Below are 22,751 nucleotides of genomic sequence, written 5' to 3'. Positions count from 1 at the left end.
GACTGCCTCAGTTTGAATCTTGGTTTTCCCATGGCATGACCTCTGTGCCTCAGTTTCCTCATTATGCTAAGAGTACCTATCTTATACAGGTTGTTGTTAGGCCTAAATGAGTTATCATCTTCACAATTCTTAGAACAGTACTTGGTAGATAGTAAGAGCAATGTAAGAGTTAGCTATTATATCATCATCATCATCATCATCTTAACACTTGGAAGAAACTATGACGTTATATTTATCTATGTATGTGTGCATATACACATATGCATGACTTCATGTGGATAAATAGACATCTTTTTGTTAAAATTGGATCACTATTTCTGAGTTTTATAACCTTCTTTTGTATCCAACTCCATATCTTAGAACACCTTTCCATGCCATTAAATAAAGTCATGAGTGTTTAAAACAAAAATCAGATGTACTGGGTCTTAAGTAGTTGTGATGGTATGGATCCTTTTGACAATATATATGAACATATGGGAAAATAAAAATATCTTGGGGCTATACTGAAAACCTGAGGTGCTCATAAATGTTGATGTAGCTTATTTAAAGGATTCACTGTTATATCTTGCCTCAGATGATGATTATTTGCCTGATTTGTTAAGCAGTAATATACAACATTTTAAAATGCTTTTCTTCAGAGTCAGTATGCAAGATAGAATGCTGTTTTAAAGTGCCACTCTGGGAAAGGCATTGAAATACTGTTCTTTGTTAAGAAGTAAAATGATCCATGAAAAGGACATTGTTTATTAATAGAATTATTTCTTCTTCCACTTCTTCCTGGCTTTTCAGGAGATGTTTCACAAAGCAGAAGAGTTCTTATCTAAAACGACGGATAGTGAAATGGATGACATGGACACATCAGATACCCAGTGGGGCTGGTTTTACCTGGCAGAATGTGGGAAGTGGCATATGTTTCAGGTATTTCCCATCCTTGAATTTTAGCAGAAGGGGTTTAGATTCACTTATAGCATCATCTTGCTGATGTATAAATGAGCATAAATGCATAACCTCAAATAAATCAAAAATTAAGGAAATCAAATGTCTTAAATAAAACTTAGAAACCTTCCAGTTCTTTTCCCTTTATTGCTCCCAAGTTTCACAATATTTTATTTAGAAGAGACAGTATGTTTACTGTATGTTCAGAGACTCAGTGTTATTAGAATTGCATGATATGCATACATCTGAGCCAACTCCACGCTTGACTTCGTAGACAGAGACAGAGAAAGGGAAGAGCAAGTTCATGTTAAACACCTTCTGTGTGCCAGTATTATGTTAGGTGCCATACACATATTTTTTCTCTTATTCTCACAGCTCTAAAGGAGATGTTAAAACTCTTCTAGTCAAGAAAGTGAAACTCGGGAAAGTTAATACAACGTGTTCAAAGTCACAGAGGAATTAACTGAGATTTGAACCTGTACCTAAAAGCCTGCATGTGTGTGTGTTTTATTTTGCCTCACTAAGCTGTTTAAAGATTTAAAATTTGAGCCATTTAGAAAGTGTAGTTACTGGAATAATTTGTGAAGAGCGTAATAATTTTTATAAAGGAACTATACCCAGGTGTTGAAGGGGACCATAACCAGTTGTTTCTTTGCCGGAAATCTTTAAACCATTTTCGGTGTGAGGACTTAGTTGAGAACTTCCCTGTGAGTTGGGAGCTAGAACAGATGGTTAGTAAGTTTCCCTCATTCTTCCATTTTCTGTTGCTGTGATCACAGTTATCACTTTTCTGGCCAACCTGCTAATATGAACAACTGATAAATGAAACTTTCTGATTTGTCTTAAAGCCGGATACCAACATTCAATGTTCAGTTAGCAGTGAAGATATTGAAAAGAGCTTCAGAACAAACCCTTGTGGCTCCATTTCTTTTACTACTTCCAAATTCAGCTACAAGATAGACTTTGCAGGTATGTTTTTTTTCCTTAATAGTTATGTTTTAATATATTGATAGAGTACAATCTACAGCTCTGAAGATCAGGATTAGTTGTTACATTTACAAATAGTAGTAAGTAGTAAGAGCAATGTAAGAGTTAGCTATTATATCATCATCATCATCATCATCATCATCTTAACACTTGGAAGAAACTATGACGTTATATTTATCTATGTATGTGTGCATATACACATATGCGTGACTTCTGTTTTAATTAGTTCTTTCATAGATTAGCCAGCTAATCTGGAAATCAGTCACACTTTTGATTTCATCCTTGATTTGTTGTCATGTTTTTAGGTAAACCATGAAAAACCTGTTGAAGTCAGAAAGATCAATAGAGGGAAAGGAGCTGGGGGTCAGGGGGGAAAGGAGAAGATGAGGTACTGGGTACTGAATTAGAACAAGATATATTCTGTGCTTTTATAATTACGTTAAAAGGAATTCTGTCATGTGTAACTAAAAAGAACCAATAGTTTTTAAAAAGCTCCTTACATTTCAAGCTGCTAGCACCCACAATTTATTGCTTAGGGGCAAACAAGACCTGGATGGGGAGGTTTTCTTAACCAAAGTACATTTTGATTGCTGTACAGCTTGGTCATCTGTCTCTTCTTTCCCAATTTCTGGGAGCAGTGTCTTTCTGACTATGTTAGTAGTGCACTGTGGTTGGGCAGGGTGCTAAAACCTTTGAAATTCTTTTGGATGAGCCAACATCTAGAAATGGTGAAAGAGTTTTGTCCAGGGAGAGGTTGATGCAAGCAAATATCTAATAATTACTGTCCCACCTGAATTGTTTTTCTTGCTTTTTTTTTCATTAATAAGAGTTAAAACTTAGATTCCTAATCCTGACTAATCATAACTTCTTTTTAATGACATCAGGCAAATAGGCTTCCTTTTAGGAGATTCTGACATTTGTCTTTCTGCTGCTGTATAAGCAAGCAGTGTCTGGTAAACATTTCTAGACCTCTTTTTGAAGCAGTACTAAAATAGAATGATATACCCAGGCTTCAGACTTCATGAAGAGGATGAAGTTTATTAAAGCATTGACAATTCAGCAAACCACATTAATTCTAAAAGAATATTTACTAGTAAACTACAGATTTTGAAAGCTTCCTGTCCAAAAATTCAATTTATCAAAAAATATCTTGCCAGGTATGGTGGTACATACTTGTAATCCCAGCAACTGAGGCAAGAGGATCTCAAATTCAAGGCCAACCTAGGCAATTTAGTGAGACCCTGTCTCAAAAAATAAAAAAGGCTGGAGATGTAGCTCAGTGGTAGATTACCCCTGGGTTCAATCCCCAGTATCACAAAAAATTAATATCTTTATCAAAGAATAGGAGTTATATATGCTAATAACTCAAGTTTCCCAACTCTCTATATAGTGATACTGTTTCAAAGATATAGTTATTAGTACTTCATATGTACTATTTCCAAGTTTATAAGCCCTAACCATTCTGCCACTAGTCAACTCAGCTTTTCTCTGTAAACTGAGAAAAGTAAACTCAAAATGAGATGGTTTAAGAAGGTGGTACCACAGGTTTTGTACCATGTGCTGCAATTATCTTGCTTTTTCCCTTGAACAGTGATAATGCTAGTATATGCTGAGTTTAGGAGAATACAGAAAGCCAGAAGACACTTTACACTAGCATTTGCCTGGGTGGGTGAATCTCTTTGTTTAGGAATGGAATGCTGTCAAGTAGACTAACCTGGCTAGAATCTTGTATTAAGACTTATGTGGGAATGAAAACATGGATCTGGTAAATATTGCAAAGGCTGAGATATAAATGAAAGAAGAAAATGGATACCTCTAGTTATTAGATAGTCTTTTATCACTAGAAATGGTTATATAAGTATGTGTTGGGTCTCGCCAGGCTTTCTATTTTTTTTGGTTTAGGTATACAATTTAAAGAGAAGGCAAGAAATGTACAAATTTTTGAAATTCTGTGAGTTGTGCAAGTTTTATAATGGTAATGTATCTCTTTTCTCATTTCCAAAATTCTTGGAGAAATAAATCAAAGTATATTTTTCCACTTAATAAGCCAAACAGAAGGTTTAGTATGATAATTTCTTTCTTTCTAGTACTCTTAACTTTGCTAAGCTTAGAACTCTTGTGTTTTATTATCAGTGTAACCTAAGTGCAATACAGAAAGTAATAGACCCTGCAATACTGAGCAGTGTATAAAATTAGCATCTTTATGTGTGAGCTTAGATCATGCAATGAAGCTGTGCTCTCCTGAAGAGCACCTTTATGACAAGATATAGATGCATGGTAAAGTATCCTAATATACTCTGCTTGTCAGCTGCTCCCAGATCTCCATGATTTCTGATCATCATGTAGTGTGGCTACTAATCTTGATGATATTGTATAGCACAGTATGTTTCTGTGGCTTATCTAATATCTTTGTCTTTGTGTACAGAAATGAAGCAAATGAATCTCACCACTGGAAAACAGCGCTTAATAAAAAGGGCTCCTTTTTCTATCAGTGCTTTCAGGTATTGTAAAGAGAATAGGGGCAGAAAGGGTATTTTGCCATTTGATGGAGAAACAAATAGACTGACAGTGTTTTAGTGGGTCATTTAATGACTTTTTAAATATTAAATTGACCTTGTAAATATTAAGTCTCATTTGTTGATAAAATAGCAAATCATCTTCTGTCACCATTTTTTTCTTTTCCCTTTTTCTTGTATATTTATTGTTTTCAATTCTTGAGAATAGTGTGTGTGGTAGTTCCAAAATGTCTTATGGCCTCTGTAATATACTCTTAAAATAATATAGTGAGGTAAGTTTGAATTTTAACTGAAAATACTCTCAACCATCCAATTATTTGAGCCCTAAGTCCCAGGTAATTGCCCACTTTGTATCTCCACTGATCTCCACTGAGCAACTCCTAGAAGTAATTTCAAGTCTGTAGCAACTGAAGGAAACCTAAGGAAAATGCTTGTACAATGGGGCAACAGAATGGTTCCCTGTATCTGGGCTGCAGATTTTCTTTTTACTCTCACTAGCTGTACATAGTCTGAAAAAAAGAGGTGTAAATGCCAGAATAAATATTTGTTATTCATATGAATAGAGAGTCAAAGGGAAAAAAATCTTAGAGCACATCTTCTATTTTTTTGGAATGATTCCTTAAGCAAATATTGAAATTCTTTTTGTTCAAAGAATTTAAAATGAAACAAACAAACAAAACAAAACAAAACAAAACAAAAAAAAACAGGGGTGGCTTGTGAATTGTAGGGAATGCCCTTTTGTTTCTTCCAAGGAGATCCTTTTTTTTCAGTGCTGGGTACTGAACCCAGAGCCTTGTGCTTGCAAGGCAAGCACTCTACCAACTGAGCTATCTCCCAAGCCCCCAAGGAGATCTTTTGAAAGGATTTGAGCAACAGAAAGAAATTGAAAGAATTAGAGCAAAGGAATAAATATTTTAAGTTCTATCAGTTTATTTCTTGATTTTTTTACTTACAATTTTGTATTATCATTTAGGTTATTCAAGTATTTATATGATAAATGTGCTAATACATCTATGGAATATAAAGAATATTTTTTCTGTTAGTTACATCATAGTCACATTCTTTAGTACCAGGAATACAAAAAGGCATTGCTTATCTTCAAAGAGCATGTAATCTTGGAGAAAAATGAGACATAATAATGGAAAATGTTATTGTGTATTGTTTTATCTGGTATGCCTTTGATGGGGGTAAGAAGCACAAGTTGGGGTCAAATACTGTTCTGTCCCAGACTGTACAAACAATAGACTGATGGCAGAAGAGGGAGAGAATTAAACAGAATGGAGGACAGCAAGCAAGATAAGAATAAAAGGGAAGGATTAATTAAGGAAGAAAAATAGAGTGATGAAGTCAGTAGGTGCTGCCATAGAAATGTTTGTTCATTGCAGACTGTATTAAACATTTATTTCAGGCAAAGCAAATAATTCATGCTTCCTATTGACAAGGAATTAATTAAGGCCATGGGCTATAAATTTTGTCTGTTTTTGCAATATCTAAAAGATACATTAGGCAAACAAAAAAATGGGAAATTTTTTTACTCATTATTATAGTGGAAGGGCTATTTCAAAGTTATTTTAGGATTCTCTAAGACCAACATGGGCAAAGAATTTGAATACTATACAGCTGCAAAAGAGAAATACGAATCAGTATCAGGGTTTTTTAAAAACCTATCAGATTGACAAAATTGAAAGCTTAATATCACACCTTTTTTGAGAGGCTTTTGGAAATAGGCATTCTCTTCATTTCTGGTGAGAATGTTGATAAGATGGCATTTGTGCAGTATCTGTCAAAATCATGAATAAATATATACTTCGACCAGAAATTCAATTTCAGAATGTTATTCTACAGATAAACTAATGAACATGTAAAGTGATAAATGGACAAACTTGTTCTTTGTGGTGTTCTTAATACAGTAGCAAAAAGTGAAAGACAAGCTAAGTAACATCAGTAGGAGTCTGGGTAAATAAACCACACACACACACACACACACACACACACACACACACACATACATCCATACAGTGGAATTCTGTGCATCTTAAAATAGAATGTGTTTATTCATTCGACCAGTATTTATTGAGTGTCTACCATGTGCCAAACTCCATTGTAGGCACTGGGAATGAGGATACGTTTTATGTGTTGATATGGAAAGATCTCAGTAAGAACAGATTAAGTGGGGGAAAAAAAGATGCAGAAAATGTATGCTTTATGCTACCATTTGTGTGAAATAACAACTTGGCTTATATTTACCTAAAGAAGTTCCAAAAGAACGAGCAATTAAAAACAATGATTACTTGGGAGTTGGGGCAAGAAGAAAGAACTGGATAGAACAAGGACTAGAGTGTGAGGGAAACTTCCCACCGTATTCTACTTTATGCCCAGTCATTTTTAATCATGTTGTTTTTTCTCAAAGTGAGTTTGAAAAAGTAAACTAAGGATAGGTTTAAAACTTACTAATTTTTTCCATTTTCAATCACTAGAGAGGATTAGAGTGTTAACTTTTGCTATTAAACCTCCCATCATCACTGTCTTTCTTTGTTCACATCCAGTGGCTTAGACACTTTAGTTTTAAAAAGATTTCTGACTGACTTCAGTAAGTGAATTAATGTGAACTGTGAAACAGAACATTTTAGATTTGACTCAGATCTTGGAGTACATAAATGGCTGGTAGAGTTTCACTGTTATTCAGTAGGCAGTATAAATAAGAGCTTGGGCTTTTTTTTTCCTCAGGAGTTTAATTTTACCTTAGAAATTCCTTTATCTTCCTTACATTTTAAAGAAATTTTGGAAATTTTTAAGAAAACAAGACAACTATACAATTACTTTTAAAATTTTGTTGGTGTTTAAGGTTGGATATTTTTCACTATTCAGCACCTGCAAAACAGCACACAGTAAGCATTCAATAAATATTTGTAAATAAAGAAACCAAGGGTTACCCTTACTGCATTTGTCATAATACCATGAACATGAAAATTTAGCTTTGAAGAAAAGGCTAAATCACTAACAGTAGTTATAATCAACTAATTATATTTTGTTTTATCTTTTGCTGTTTAAAGTTATATCTGTGAAAATGAGGCTATCCCTATGCCACCACACTGGGAGAATGTGAATACAGAAGTACCGTATCAGGTAAGACCAGAACTGACTATCCATCCTATTGAAGAAATTAGAAAGGAGCCCAATAAAACCATGTACTCTTCTGTTTCCAGCTTATTTCTCTGCACAATCAAACACATGAATATAATGAAGTTGCCAGTCTCTTTGGGAAAACAATGGATCGTAACCGAATTAAAAGAATTCAGAGAATTCAAAATTTAGACCTATGGGAATTCTTTTGCAGGTAAGATGATCTCTGGTCTGAACCTTCTTATCTATAAAACTTCAATAGTCTTAGAGATAGTTAAACACCAGTGTTTAATTGTATTAATTTTTAGTGGTGTAGATATGCTGTTTTATTCTTGGCATATTTCTACCTGGCCCCTCAGCCTGCTTCTTTAGCATTCCTGGGGAGTTAAAAAGAGCTGCTCTGCAAGTGAATCCCAGGCATTATAATGTGGAGAAGCTTTGTTCTCCCTCCAGGGTTTAAAGCTGTGCATCTTGACTGAAATGGATATTATAAGTCTCAGGAGCTGCTTAACTTGGTTGATAGAATTTTGTTTGACTCAGTCTTTTATGTTGAATTGGAAACATAGTTGACCTTTTTTAAAAATTTGGTTCATTTTATACAAACAGGGTACAGCTTTTGTTTCTCTGGTTGTACACGAAGTAGAATCACACCATTTGCGTAATCATACATGTACATAGGGTAATGATGTTTGTCTCATTCTATTATTTTTCCTTCCCCCCACCCTCTCCCACCCCTCACTTTCCTCTGTACAATCCATCCTTCCTTCATTCTTGCCTCCATCCCACCCCCGGTTATGTCATCATCCACTTATCAGAGAAATCATTCAACCTTTGGTTTTTTGGGATTGGCTTATTTTGCTTAGTTGGATATTCTCCAACTCCATCCATTTACCTGCATATGCCATCATTTTATTCTTCTTTATGACTGAATAATATTCCATTGAGTATATATACCACAGTTTCTTAGCCATTCATCTATTGAAGGGCATCTAGGTTGGTTCCACAATCTAGCTATTGTGAATTGAGCTGCTATAAACATTGTTGTGGCTGTATCTCTGTAGTATGCTGATTTTAAGTCCTTCGGGTATAGGCCAAGGAGTGGGAGAGCTGGGTCAAATGGTGGTTCCATTCTAAGTTTTCTAAGGAATCTCCATACTGCTTTCCAGAGTGGCTGCACTAATTTGCAACCCCACCAGCAATGTATGAGTATACCTTTTTCCCCACATCCTCACCAACACCTATTGTTGCTTGTGTTCTTGATAATCACCATTCTAATTGGGGTGAGATGGAATCTTAGGGTAGTTTTGATTTGCATTTCTCTTATTACTAGAGATGTTGAATATTTTTTCTTGTATCTGTTGATTGCTTGTAGATCTTCTATGAAGTGTCTGTTCATTTCCTTAGCCCATTTATCGATTGGGTTATTTGTATTCTTGGTGTAAAGTTTTTTGAGTTCTTTATAGATTCTGGAGATTAGTGCTCTATCTGAAGTGTGGGTGGCTAAAAGATTTTCTCCCACTCTGTAGGCTCTCTCTTCACTTTGTTGATTGTTTCCTTTGCTGAGAAGAAGCTTTTTCGTTTGAATCTATCCCAATTATTGATTCCTGCTGTTATTTCTTGTGCTTTGAGAGTCATGTCATTTGCTGATGTCATGATTTTATATTTAGAGGAGCCAAAAAATTCCACCAGAAAACTTCTAGAACTCATAAATGAATTCAGTAAAGTAGCAGGATATAAAATCAACACTCATAAATCTAATGCATTTTTATTCATAAGTAATGAATCCTCTGAAAGATAAATTAGGAAAACTACCCCATTCACAATATCCTCAAAAAAAAAATACTTTGGAATCAAAATAATAAAAGAGGTGAAAGACCTCTACAACAAGAACTACAGAACACTAAAGAAAGAAATTAAAGAAAACCTTAGAAGATGGAATGATCTCCCATGTTCTTGGATAGGCAGAATTAATATTGTCAAAATGGCCATACTACCAAAAGTGCTATACAAATTCAATGCAATTCCAATTAAAATTCCAATGACATACCTCATAGAAATAGAGAAAACAATCATGAAATTCATTTGGAAGAATAAGAGACCCAGAATAGCTAAAGCAATCCTTAGCAGGAAGAGCGAAGCAGGTGGTGTTGCAATACCAGACCTTCAACTATACTACAGAGCAATAGAAACAAAAACTGCATGGTATTGGCACCAAAATAGACAGGTAGACCAATGATACAGAATAGAGAACACAGAGATAAACCCACATAAATACAATTATCTCATACTAGACAAAGGTGCCAAAAACATTCAATGGAGGAAAGATAGCCTCTTCAACAAATGGTGCTGGGAAAACTGGAACTCCATATGCAGCAAAATGAAACTAAACCCCTGTCTCTCACCTTGCACAAAACTCAACTCAAATGGATCAAGGACCTCAGAATTAGACCATAGACCCTGTACCTAATTTAGAAGAAAAAGTAGGTTCAAATCTTTCATCATAGTTGACTTTAAAAAAATAATAATTACAGTATATTGCCTGTAGTCATTTGCATGTTTTGATTTATAGAGCACTTTAAAACATACCTTCAAAATTCTTTCTTAGCTTAGGATTTATATAGGTTTAAAATTTCAGTGCAATACTAGCTTTAAGTTAGAAATGACCTGTTAAATTGCTCAATGTGCCCTAAACCTAAAAATAAAGCCATTACAGAAAACTTGGAAATATTGTCCATATTAACCTTTTGTGCTATAGTTTTATAACAAATATTACTTAAAATAAGTGGTTCTCTGAAATCTTTTAATTAACATTTGTAGATGAGATTAGTTTCTAATATTTTTACTCTGACTTTGAATTTTCTTTCAGAAACATTTCAAACATAAAAGTAGAGTCTAATATAAGGAAACCCATGTATTCATCATCCTGATTCAACATTTATCAAGATTTACCACACATAGTCTATTTCCTTTTACATTATTGTTGTCGATGAAGTATTTCAAAGCAAATTAAAGATTATAACATTTCATTTCCATACACTTGAGATTTAACCTGTCTTTTGTTTGGTAATAGTACATATAATCCTTTCTTGGTTCTAAGTGATTAGTTAAATGTGGCTGAGTAGATCCCAGGTATTGTTCTCAGAGTTGTTTATAGTAAAATAAGCTATACTCAGCTTGTGTTTTTTTTCGTTTTGAATCTTTGTACCAAATCAACTTTTATTTCTGACAATAATGGAGTCCAACTGACTTTGGAACGTTTCATTTGGTTCTTTTTTGGAGGATTCTCTTTATAGAGGAAGACAGAAAAAAGACTTTGACCCCTTTGATTTTAGTCTCTCATTGACTGTGTTTTTCTGAAATTGGTTGATGAAAACTTGATTCAGTATTTTTAATCAGACCTCTGAAGTGGAGTTCATAGTGATCTCCTTCATAATTTGAGTTCTCAATAAAAGCCTACTGGTAAAACAAAACAAAACAAAAACGTACCACTGAATTCCTAAAACACTTGATACCAAGAATTTCACTGCAAACAGTCATATGTGGTGATGTCCTCCATGATTATTTTGTATTGTCAGCCTATAGAAATTCATGATGGTAAATTAACTTGTCACCTGCTGTGACATTGTGAAAATACTAGGTCTCACTGCAAGGGCAGCCTGTCATGCTGACATCTCCCTGCAGAACTAAAATAACTTAGTCAATCTCATTATCATGTAACTTATGACTCACCGTGTAGACAGTCAGGCCCACATGAGTCCATCAGGGATCAGTTTACATGCCACTTGGGTCTGTCTTTCTTCTCTCCCTTCTTCCAACAAATATATTTTTAAGCACCTGTTTTGTGACAAGCACTATTCTAGGAACTTGAGATATAATTGTGTACAGAACTATAAGTTAGATGACAAGGCAGGCCTCTGCTACCCAGAAATATAGAGATGAGCACAGGGCATCATGGGCACCAAAGTGAGGGTTTCTATCCACCTTGCCAAAAAAAGTAGGGTATGTGTTATAGAGTGGGGGCTGTTAGGTAACATCTTCTAAGGTAGGTGTCAGTTAAGCTAGACACAGGTAGAATAGAGAAAGGGCATCCCAAGTGTTGGAAGCAGCATGGGCCAAAGTTTGGATATAAGACAGAATATAGAAAATTGAGAGAATTTCAAATAGAGTAGAAAATTAGGATGAACGGTGAGAGAGGAGGCTAGAAAGGTAGTCAATAGGTAGAGCATTCAGGAGTTCATAGTGGAACCACTGTGTGGTTATATGATTTTATTCAGTAACTTTAGTTGAATTCAGTTGATCCAGAGAGTTAGCAGGTGCCAGACCATGCAGGGCTTTATAAGCTAAACTAACAGGTTTGGGTTTTCTTTTCTTGGAATGGTAGAAAACCCTCATAATACTTTAAGCAAGAGGGTGATGGATCTGTTTTGCATTTTAGAAAAATAATTCATCAAGCCATACCATGGGGAAATTTTTGAAGCAGTGATTCTCAACTGAAGTAATTTTGACTACTAGGAGACGTTTGGTAATGACTGGAGGCATTTTTGATTGTTTTGTGGTAGATTGGAAGGTGCTATTGTCATCTACTGGGTAGAGACCAGGAATGCTAAACATCCTACAACACACAGGACTGTTTCCCACAATAAAGGGTTATTGAACCCAAAATATCAATAATGTCAAGGCTGAGAAACTCTTAAAGGATCACAGTTTGAAGCATGAATATCAAGTTAGAAAATTATTTCAGTAATTAAACTGAAACACACTGGATGGCCTGATCCAAAGTGATATCTGCTATGTAAGAGCAAAGGGGACATTTTTCACACATTGAGTTATGTAAAATGGTGGAACTTGATGCTTGAATTAATGTGTGCCAGGGGGTACATAAAGGAGACAGAAAAGGTTACTCCCACATTTCTGGACTGTTTGTTTTAGTTGACTAAGGGATATGGGTAGGAACAGGCCTAGGTCTTTATAGGGACAATGGGGGGCAATGCCATAGTGTTTGATATACAACATTTGATACACAAGTCAAGAGCTCAGGCAAGTAGTTTAAAGACAGAGACTTTAGAGTTGTTAGAAAATACAGGGCAATAGAAACTATAGGGATGAATAAGATGACTAAGGAATGTGTATAGATTAATAAAAAATAACCAAACTCTGGAAGGAATGAATAGAGAAAGAGAAAACCTAAGGAGGAAAGGGAGAAGTATCAACCACAGAAGGTAGAAGAAAACCAAAAGAATATGGAGTTATAGAAGTTGAATGAACAAAGTGGTTTATACAAATAGACATCATCTGCAAGGTCCCATATTGAAGAGATGCCAAGAAAGATAAATATTGAAAATGTCCTTTGGGTTTTGCAACATAAAGACCTTTGGTAACCTTGATTAAAGCATTGATAGATGCTATTTTGGGTTTTGCAACATAAAGACCTTTGGTAACCTTGATCAAAGCATTGATAGATGCTATATTGTATGTACAAGCACATGTCAGCAACTCTTTTAAGAAGCATGGCAGTGAAGAGGGATGACACGTGTGAGGAGAGAGGGAAAGTTCATAAGAAAAATGTTGTTTTTTAATTTAATGAGTGAGATCTGTGCCTTGTATAGAGAAGGATAGTTTAGAGACATGAGAAAAGGGAGAAAGGTAATTGAAAGATTAAGACTCCCAAAGAGGGATGACAGAATGGAATTCAGAGAACATATATTATAAAGGTGGTAGAGAGGGTGTCCAGTTAGATTGATGGTAAGTAGAGATAGAGGATGAGAAGAGCTAGGTTAGGGCCTCGTCCCTTCAGTTTCCATTGTGAGATAAGAAGTGAAATCACCTACGTTGAATGAAGTGTTAGGGAGGTGTGGATAAGAGGGAAAGAAAAAGGGAAAGGAGAGATTTGAAATGGCGACTGTGGGAAATGAGAAAGAGCTAACTTGGGAACCATGGGATTTCCATCAGTGTTGAGGGGTTAACTGAGGTTGGAGTATGTGAATTTCTAGTGTAAATGATGGGAAATTTTCTGTGATTCACTTCAACAGTACATATGTAAGAATGAATGTGGGAGATGATGGGATTGATCCAGGGTCGTCAAGTAAAAGGCAGCTAGGAAATAAGATCCGTGAAAGTTGCTGTCTCCTTAAGAATGTGTATATTGATATCCTCAAAACTGACTGCATATCAGAGTCTCTGTGGAGCTCTTTAGCAATTAGAAATGCCTGTTACTTATCCCAGATCCAGCGAATCAGAACCTCTGAGTTTTGAAATTTTTAGCTTTTAAAAGGTCTACAGGTGTTTTTGATGTTCATCCAGAAAGGAGGACCACTGATCTAAACCTAGGTAAACATCATTGCAGAACATGAAGACATTCCTACTCCAGTGCAGAGCATGTGGCATACACAATTTAGCTTTTTTTGGCACTCTGGTCCCGAAGATGGAGGGTAATTTTGAGATGTCTTTGAGAAAGTTCAGAAGTAATTGTGGGTTTAGACACAGGTTGGTAGGGCTGTGAAGAATTTAGAGTAGTCCTGTGTCTTTCCTTGCAGGTTTAATCGACGTTCAAGAGGCCCTGAAACTCAACTCTAGCCTTTCTGGAACACCAAGACATAGTCTGTGAGTGTCCACATTTCTTGTGTGCCTTCATCCTGGGCACTAAAGTAAATAACCTTTCTGTGGGGATGTAGAGCTTTAACCACCTGCCCAGCTCTGCCTCTAGCAGAGATGTTTGCTCTAGCCAATCCAGTAACCAAGCAGTTTATCATTGCCTGCTGATGGCCACACTCCAGGCTGTTAGAACACAGTTTATTTATAATATCTAAGAGACACTTAAGTAAAATTTCAAACCAAGATTCATTTTAATCTGTGCCTGAAATATAGTGACACGTGAATGTCCTGAGTTTTTAGAGTGGATTCTAGTCATCATATCTCATGGAACTTGGCCTTAGAGGGATATATATTAAACACATTTTTACTTTTAAAAAATGGTATGAATTCATTAATGCCAAATTAATAAGGATTGCCATAGTGATAATTTGGAAAGCCCCTTAGATAGTCTAGATTGATTTTTATTAAGTAATTGAAAAAATTTTTTATGTTGAAGACAATGTATGTCACGTGATCATACAAAGAGAAAGATTAGTAGAAGTCATGCAAAGAGTAACTTGAATGGCATGCATGCTTTCTTCTTCAACATTTTTATCAGGAACTTGGATGAAAATGCTTATCATTCTTATAAAAGATTCAAAACTAGAAGGGGTAGATTATTTGTTTTGTAAGTGAATCAGCAATCTGAAAGACCTTGGAAGGTTGTAAGTAGGTCAAAACAAATACTATCTTTTTATAACTATTTCTTAGTTATAAAAGGAACAGATGTACATTGTAAAAAAAAAAAGTGAGACAGCACATAAAGTTCTAAAACATAAAGTTGGTATGTATAATTTGTCCTTAGTGAAAACCTGTGTTTTTTGTGAAATAAATAATTGCTTAGTGCATATCCCTTTAATGTCAGACTCAATGATCTGGAATGATTGTTGCAATAGATCAAAGCATATGCATTTATTTCTATCATTTAAATACAAGTATACATTCATCCATATATTCACTGAGCTGCATGTTGATAAAATCTGTCGACCTGAAGTATGGATATTTTATTTTATTATTTAATTTTTACTTTTTAAATTACTGTATCAAGTAAAGCTACACTGCAATAAGTCTACAGATTAGGTTTATAAATTGGTTGTACAAATTCAGTAAGCTGTAAGAGATCTGGCTTGAAAAGTCCTGGGAGTTTTAATTGACTGTGCACATTAGATAAGCAGTTTCATGCCTCTGCCACAAAACTGAATTTAGTGGTGCTGGTCCAGTCAGTGCTGTCCAATGATATCTGGACTCTACTTCTATTTCTTAACCCACAGTTACTAACTTGAAGGCATCCAGCAGATTCTCATTAGTTAAAGATGGTCCCATATAGAGAAAACCTGGAAGTATTGCTGTGTGAAGACTAATTGAAGGAATAGTATATGTTTAACCTAGAGAAGAAAACCTAATGAGGTGTTCATACTTATTTGGGGGTGTTTATGTAGTTGTTTAATAAAAGTGATTCAAATTGTTCTGTGTTCAAAAGAGAATAATGAAGATCAGCTAGTAGAAGTAATGGGAAGGCAGATTTTGGTTCAGTGTTGGGTGAATGTACTTCTAACAATTACAGATGATCATAAATAGAATGTGCTGTCTTGCAAATTATTAGGTCCTTGATGCTGGAATGAACTGAAGCAGGCATTAAATAGTTAGCTATCACAGGTATAATGGGGAGGGATTATTTTTAAAATATCTTTTTAATGAAATATTTCAAAAGCAAAATGCAGCAGATAAATTTGCAGACACCTACCTGTATGCCTACCAGATTTGACATTTTAATACTTGCTCCATTTTCTTCATCTTTGCATCTTATTTTTAAAAAAACATGAAACATTACAGATACAACTGAAGTGTTCACTCCATCCCTTTCCACTCTTCTTCCTTACTCTTCTATAATGCCTTCTTGTTTATATTTTTATAGTTTTTACTACATACATATCTATATAAACAATATACAATATTATTTTGAGAAATGTACGCATATTTGCAATATTCTTTTTACATCCAAGATTATTTCTCATATCTGTTAATGCACATCAGTCTAGTTCATTACTCTTAACTTTGATATGTAAACAGATAATTATATATTTGTTTTTCTGCGAAAGAATTTGGGAATTTTAGTTTTTGTCTTTTCAGTTATAATCAGTTCTACATTGAATATCTTCTTATGTGTCTATTGGAAGAACTGGGTGTGATAGTGCATGTGTACAATTCCAGGGATGAGGATGGTGTCGGGGGGAGGCTCAGGCAGCAGGATTGCAAATTTGAGGCAATTTATTGAGAATATGCCTCAAAATAAAACATAAAAAAGACTGGTCAGTGGTAGAGCACCCCTGGGTTCAATCCCCAGTACCAAAAAACAAAGAAGAGATGTGTCTGTTGGAAAGAAAGTTAAACTGGATGACTTAATGTTCCTTCCATCCATAATATTCAAAATTCAATTCAATTCAACTAATGTACTCTAATCTCTGAGGATAGAAAGAATAAGATGTGGTCCCAGCTCAAAGAATTCACTGTTTAATGATTCTGTGAACTTTGTATTTAATTGTTTATAATCTCATTTATAGGCATCTATAAAACTTAACCGGTTTAAGCAATCAATTACCTTTACTATTGTGGGACATAGTCTAGCATATCTATAGTTTTCTGGAAAATTTTTCGTTTTTATTTATTTCCTGCCTTTTTTTGTTGGTGGTGGTAACGGGTGGGGCAGGGGGTGTGCTGGGATCAAACCCAGGGTTCTACACATGCTGGGTGAGCATTCTAATACTATGCTACATCCCCAGCCCTTTTTAGTGTAATTTTCAACCTTCAGGCTCAATGTTAATTAATAATTTTTAATGAGTTGATTTATGTGTCCAAGAGTATTGGAAATTATCTCTCTTCCAAGACTGCTTGTCTACTTATGATTTATATTAAAATGTATTTTTTGTCTTAGCCTTTCTGTTGAACATTGTTTTTCAAAAAATTAATAAATGCCACTTATGGTCTATTTCTGTGTATGCTTTTGTGTCCTTATGTGTATTGTGTTTTTAGGAAAAAGGCTCAGCTCAAGAAAAAAAGAGGTGTCCCTCAGATTAATGAACAAATGCTATTTCATGGTACCAGCAATGAATTTGTGGAAGCAATTTGCATTCATAACTTTGATTGGAGAATAAATGGTATACATGGTGCTCTCTTTGGGAAAGGTAATTATCAGAATTCCAGGTCCAAATTGAGTCCTAGGAGTATTTCTCCTCTTTAGAGATAATTGACAGTTTGTAATTCAGGGGTTTGGTAGTAGTTAAAAGTTATTGTACTGGGTTTCAGGCACATCCTCAGAGTTTCTGAGCTGCAGATAAGGCAGTTCTTTCATGCACAAGATGAAATAAGATTCTTACACTTCTGCCAAATTAATCAACTCCCCAAGTCCCAGTTATCCATGTTGAAGAATTTTTGCATTCTATGTAAGTCTGTGTAAGTCTATTCTGTGTATAGTCTTTTATATGTATAAGCCTATGCACTTCGTTGCTTTATGGAAAATATAGAGAGGGTGATAAAATAAGTTAAATATATTATGCACTATAATAGGTACTAGTGTTTTTATTTTGTTTTGTTTTTTAGAAAATAATAGATAAGAATATTAATGGGCAAAAAAAAATAACTGGGGGAAACTTTACCTTATTTATTATTTATGTTATAAAAGTCTAAATTCTCTAATTTATGCCTACTACTCAAGGAAATTAATGAAAGAGATGAAGGAAAAAGGTCAGGGATGGATATTTATTTTTCTAGTCCTTATTCACTACCTTACCTCCAGCAAGAGAATTACCATGTAGAATCAGGATGCACTACATTTTGAAAAAGTAAATTAATTTAAAAATACCTACAGAAAAGGCCATCCCTCTTATTTAGCTCTAAGAGGGTAAAAAATTTCCCTCTTAGAGCAAATTCTACTGATGGTAAATAAATATGACACTTTGTAATTCCAAAAATTTTTAGAGTAAGTATTCTCCTAATGTCAATTTCTACTGTCTACCATTTCTAAAGAGTCAGCATTTGTTGAGTTTTCATGTTTAGGCATTGAACTGGTCAAATTGTTATGAAATGTTCTGATAGGAGCAGCTATATTAGTCAGCTGTATGTTACTATAACAAAATACCTGAGACAAGTTAAAAAGAGGAAAACTTTGTTTTAACTCACACTTTCACAATTCCTTTTGAGAGCAGGCCCCTTCTGACCTAAGACCTCCCACTAATTTCCACCTCTTTCTATCACTTGCTAGTAGTACCAAGCTGGGAACAAAGCCTTCAACACATGGTCTTTGGGGAGCATTTAATTTCCAAACTATAGCAATAGCTTTGTACTCTCAGAAATCTTTTTTGGATATAAAGTTGTTATTTCCAGAATTATTATTGGATGGTTACCATGTATCACAGAAGTATGATTTCTCGGTATTTGAACTTATCTCTGTATACTGAAATTTTTGTTGTCATCTCCAGAGCTTAGCTGAGGGAGGAGATTGGTGGAAGGAAATAAAAGTGGAAAGGAGATCCACGTGATAAAAATTCAGGTCTTTCCACACTTTTAACCACAGAACAGTTTTTATTTGTTTAATTTACTGGGCTTCTTTGTAAGATTTTTTTGAAAACAGAAGTCTGCTATCTGCAGTTTGGGGGGCATGGGGGAGGGTATTGGCAAGGTCTGGTCTATACCAATAAATCTATGCCTCTGGCAGTCTGCACTGCAGCTGTCCCCAACAGATGGATTTCTATTCTTTCCTTAAGGATCTGCAGATGAGGAAATTCCACATCTATTTTGTTATACAATTCCATGAGTCTATTCTCCTGACAGTTAGAATGTTTTTGTTTGTGTTTAGTATATTCTTAGGAGTAATCTTGGCTCTTTTTGGTCCTTTTTGTTCAAGGAACCTATTTTGCTAGAGACGCTGCTTACTCCAGTCGCTTCTGCAAAGATGACATAAAGCATGGAAACACATTCCAAATTCATGGTGTCAGCTTGCAACAGCGGCATCTATTTAGAACATATAAATCTATGTTTCTTGCTCGAGTGCTAATTGGAGATTACATAAATGGAGACTCCAAATACATGCGACCTCCTTCCAAAGACGGGAGCTATGTGAATTTATATGACAGCTGTGTGGATGATACCTGGAATCCAAAGATCTTTGTGGTTTTTGATGCCAACCAAATCTATCCTGAGTACTTGATAGACTTTCATTGATTTCACTTCCAAATCTCAGTGGTCAAGGAAGTTTTGTTCTTTCTTGCAGGAAGATTTGCTCTCCTGTCATCTAGCCACTAAATGTTAAATATCTGATACTTTTGAAACAGATATGAAAAAAGTGGCCTCCATGTAAAAAGACATACTGACTCTAAGGTTGGTTTTTTGTTTTGTTTTTGTCTGTTACTCATAGTCTTGTTAAAAATTAATACCATTGCCATTTTAACAAACAGAATGAGAGATACCATTCCAGATTGAATTAGCTGAGTCTCAGTTACCATGGTCATGCAGTCTTTAAAGTTTACACGTGTGTGATCAGGATAAATGATTTTAGTACAAATGGACTTATTCATCTATGTTCAAAAAATAAAAATATAGACATATGTGTCCCTTTAGAGGAACTGATCCTTTATAAATTGAATTCTGGTATTACTGTCCAGCAGTCAACACATTGTTTTTTTGTGTGTGTTCTGAAGGGGATATTTAAAATCCTGAAACAGTCTGGGCACTTTGAGAGAAATAAGAAACAAGAACATTATTTGCAGTGTTACTAAACAAGCCAGAAGGAGAAAACCAAGACAGTGCCCTGCTTCTAGTTGCCTTAGGATACAAGCTGTAGCCTCTGACTTACTCATGTTAATCTCTTCTGTCTCCTACATTTGGATTGACAATTGCTGCAGACTGTAATTAGCCTACAGTCCATCCACCAGGCTCTTGAATTCTTGAATCGAGACTTTCTATACAAGGTTTTTATTACCTCTTCAAAGTGCTGCTTTTACTTATCTTTTAAAACATTTATTTCTCTTTGTGTTAGAGTCCCTCCAGTGATCTCCTCTAAGATGTTTTTATTAGCCCTCCTACAACACACCGCTTTTCAACAATGATTTCTAAAATTCACATTTCTAAGTGGTGTCACTCCATTTTGAATGATTGCAGAAGTGGGATGCTTGGAACAAATCTGATTTATCCTTTTGAATAGCACTTGACAACCTCCTAACTCTCTTGAATAGTTAGATACAATTAGTAATTGTTATTTAATGGTAGTTGGTTTACCTGTTCCATCTATTTTGCTATTCTTTTGTAAGGAAGAATATGTAGTATTGGATCAGCTTCCTTCCTGTAGGTGTTCTAGCAGAAGCACAGAAGCAGTAACTTGGCAGGATGTTGTGCAGTTCAAGTATAGAATGAGGAATTGCCCGTGATTGTTAAAGAGTTTTTCCAACATTGATTTTTCCATGATTCTTCCTGAAAAGGAGAGAAGTTGTGCCAAGCCTTTCCCGGAAAACCTTTTTCTAACTTAATAATACTGAATTCTCTTTTCATTATCCTCACCTAGTGAGGCCAAGTCTTTGTGAACACAACTTAACTTTAAGTAAGTATCCATTCTTGTATTGTTCTAATCATTTTAATGGGGGGGCATCTAAAATAATAAAAGTATAGTATAAGGATAGGGATGGTAATTCTTTAAGTGCAATATATCAGCAGATTTTCATTATAGCCCAGAATATATGTAATCGTGCATTGGGAAGAACATAAGTAGTATGCAGGGAAGTGTACACAAGACTTTGAAACAAAGCAGCAATGAAGATTTCCTGACTCAGAGATACAGATTCACTGCTGGTTTAGGTGAAGTGCTGTGAATATATAGAAAGAACCCATTTTAAAAACATGCAGAGATTATCATGGAAATCACTGGAGGCTGCCATGGCGAGGTGGCCCACCAGGTCTCTAGACTAATCCAGAAAAAAGCAATGTCAGAGATATTAGGAATTCAGATTTTCAAAATCTTTCTGTTCCTTTTATTTACTTACAAAAAATGTTGAAACATTTTCAACATGTCTATCTCTTCTCTCCCCACCCAATTTAACATGCATACCTATCTCAGCACTTGAATAATTGTTAAAGTATTGGGGAGTTATTTTTCTTTTAGACATGTGCAGATCTTATCTCAGGGTGACTAAGAGCCCAGAGTTAAGTATTTGCAAGCATACTTGTATGAACTCTGAGCCTACCTAGTTGGTTTATGTGAGGTAAGTATAGTGTGCACTGCAGCAGCCATTATAAGAAAGTACTGTACTCTTCTCATCTGAGAATGTTCTGCCAATTCCCCTTTTATAAGAAAACTGATTTTGATACATATTCTAAAATATGATAAAGTTAACTGAGGTTAAAATCTTATTTCTTTGTTTTGGTCAGTGAGTTGAGCTGAAAAACATACAATTGGTGTATAATCAGATTCGACGTATCTGTTTGCCATCATTTCCTTTGGTCATTACATAGTGTAGGTGGGGAGAGTGAAAAGAAGCTATTCCAGATTAATGATAAAAGGTTTTCTAAATTCCTCATTGAATAAATCCCAGCTAGTAGTGACTTTCCTGTTTTTCACTTTGGTGATACCAGCCTCAGGGTACAAATAAATGTGTTTATAAAAAACAATTCCCAAAATCTTTTAGTTAACGAACAGGAAGGTTTTGTATTTAGCGCTTATTTCATTGCTGGAATATATTGATGGTGATAATGGAAGATTTGGAACCAATTTAAATATATGAATATGTTGTTTTTACATTTGGTGATTAAAGCTTTCTGTAGCAGGTTTTGGTTGTCTGTGTATGCCATATATTTGTTTCTGCAATCTCTCTTTCTCATCTCCACCTGGCAGTATTTAAACCTAAGTTTTCAGCTCGAGCTTAATGGACTCTCAAGGAGTTTGTTGCCGGTAAGCACCTGCATACCACACTTGCTGAAGGGGAATGTCCCTCATTCTTATTTTGAATTATCATGAGCAACAGTTAATCAATAACCTGTGGAGAAAATCATTTACTCAACCTATGCTGTTGAGAATTCCAAAGCAGATCAAGACTGGAAAGCTGCAATACATCCTTTCCTCTGGGGGTGCTCCCCTGGCTCAGAGGAGTTGTTCTGGAGAGGGTGCCCATAGTCATCCAAGTAGTACACTTCCTACAGCCCTTCTAACCTCCAACCACTCCCAGTATGTCTGTGGTCATTCCTGTTGACAAAAGTAAACATTCCATTTAATCTTAATTCCATTTAAGCTTTGATTAGCAAACAAGAAAGATCTCGAAGGATATCCTAATTTTAGATCTGAAAGCATTGAGGACAGAATGATTGAGGTTTGCTAGCCAGTGGACACCATCTAGTTTCTTACTTGCTAAAAAATCATGTCTCAAATGTGCATAAATGTTGAACTAGTGTCTAAGACTCATTGTGATAAAAATCAGTTGAGCTTTGATTGATGGTGAGAAGCATGACATCTTCAAATTCATTGCTAGTCCAGTTAGGTAGTTGAGGTCTCCTCCCAAGTTGCCAGGAGTAACATAAGGA

General features: G+C 35.2%; 1 protein-coding gene across 5 annotated transcripts in view; it reads left to right on the top strand.

Moving 5' to 3' along the window:
- Parp11 (poly(ADP-ribose) polymerase family member 11) overlaps positions 1-22,751 on the top strand; it is a 66,030-nt gene that overhangs the window by 26,710 nt on the left and 16,569 nt on the right. For 3 of the 5 annotated variants that reach the window (XM_047550078.1, XM_047550080.1, XM_047550079.1), the window contains 7 exons: positions 790-918; positions 1,785-1,905; positions 4,349-4,424; positions 7,493-7,565; positions 7,646-7,776; positions 17,223-17,374; positions 19,093-21,996. In XM_047550078.1, coding sequence (XP_047406034.1) covers positions 790-918; positions 1,785-1,905; positions 4,349-4,424; positions 7,493-7,565; positions 7,646-7,776; positions 17,223-17,374; positions 19,093-19,409 — 999 coding nt within the window. In that variant the 3' untranslated portion in view covers positions 19,410-21,996. Of the gene's footprint in view, positions 1-789; positions 919-1,784; positions 1,906-3,327; positions 3,899-4,348; positions 4,425-7,492; positions 7,566-7,645; positions 7,777-17,222; positions 17,375-19,092; positions 21,997-22,751 lie in introns of those variants that run through there. The other 2 variants (XR_007108352.1, XM_047550081.1) reach the window with 2 other exon arrangements.

Source organism: Sciurus carolinensis, chromosome 4 (genome assembly GCF_902686445.1).
Source record: "Sciurus carolinensis chromosome 4, mSciCar1.2, whole genome shotgun sequence".
In the NCBI taxonomy this organism is placed as follows: domain Eukaryota; kingdom Metazoa; phylum Chordata; class Mammalia; order Rodentia; family Sciuridae; genus Sciurus; species Sciurus carolinensis.
Note: the sequence above shows the minus strand (reverse complement) of the source record. Positions and strands in the feature narration are given on the sequence as shown.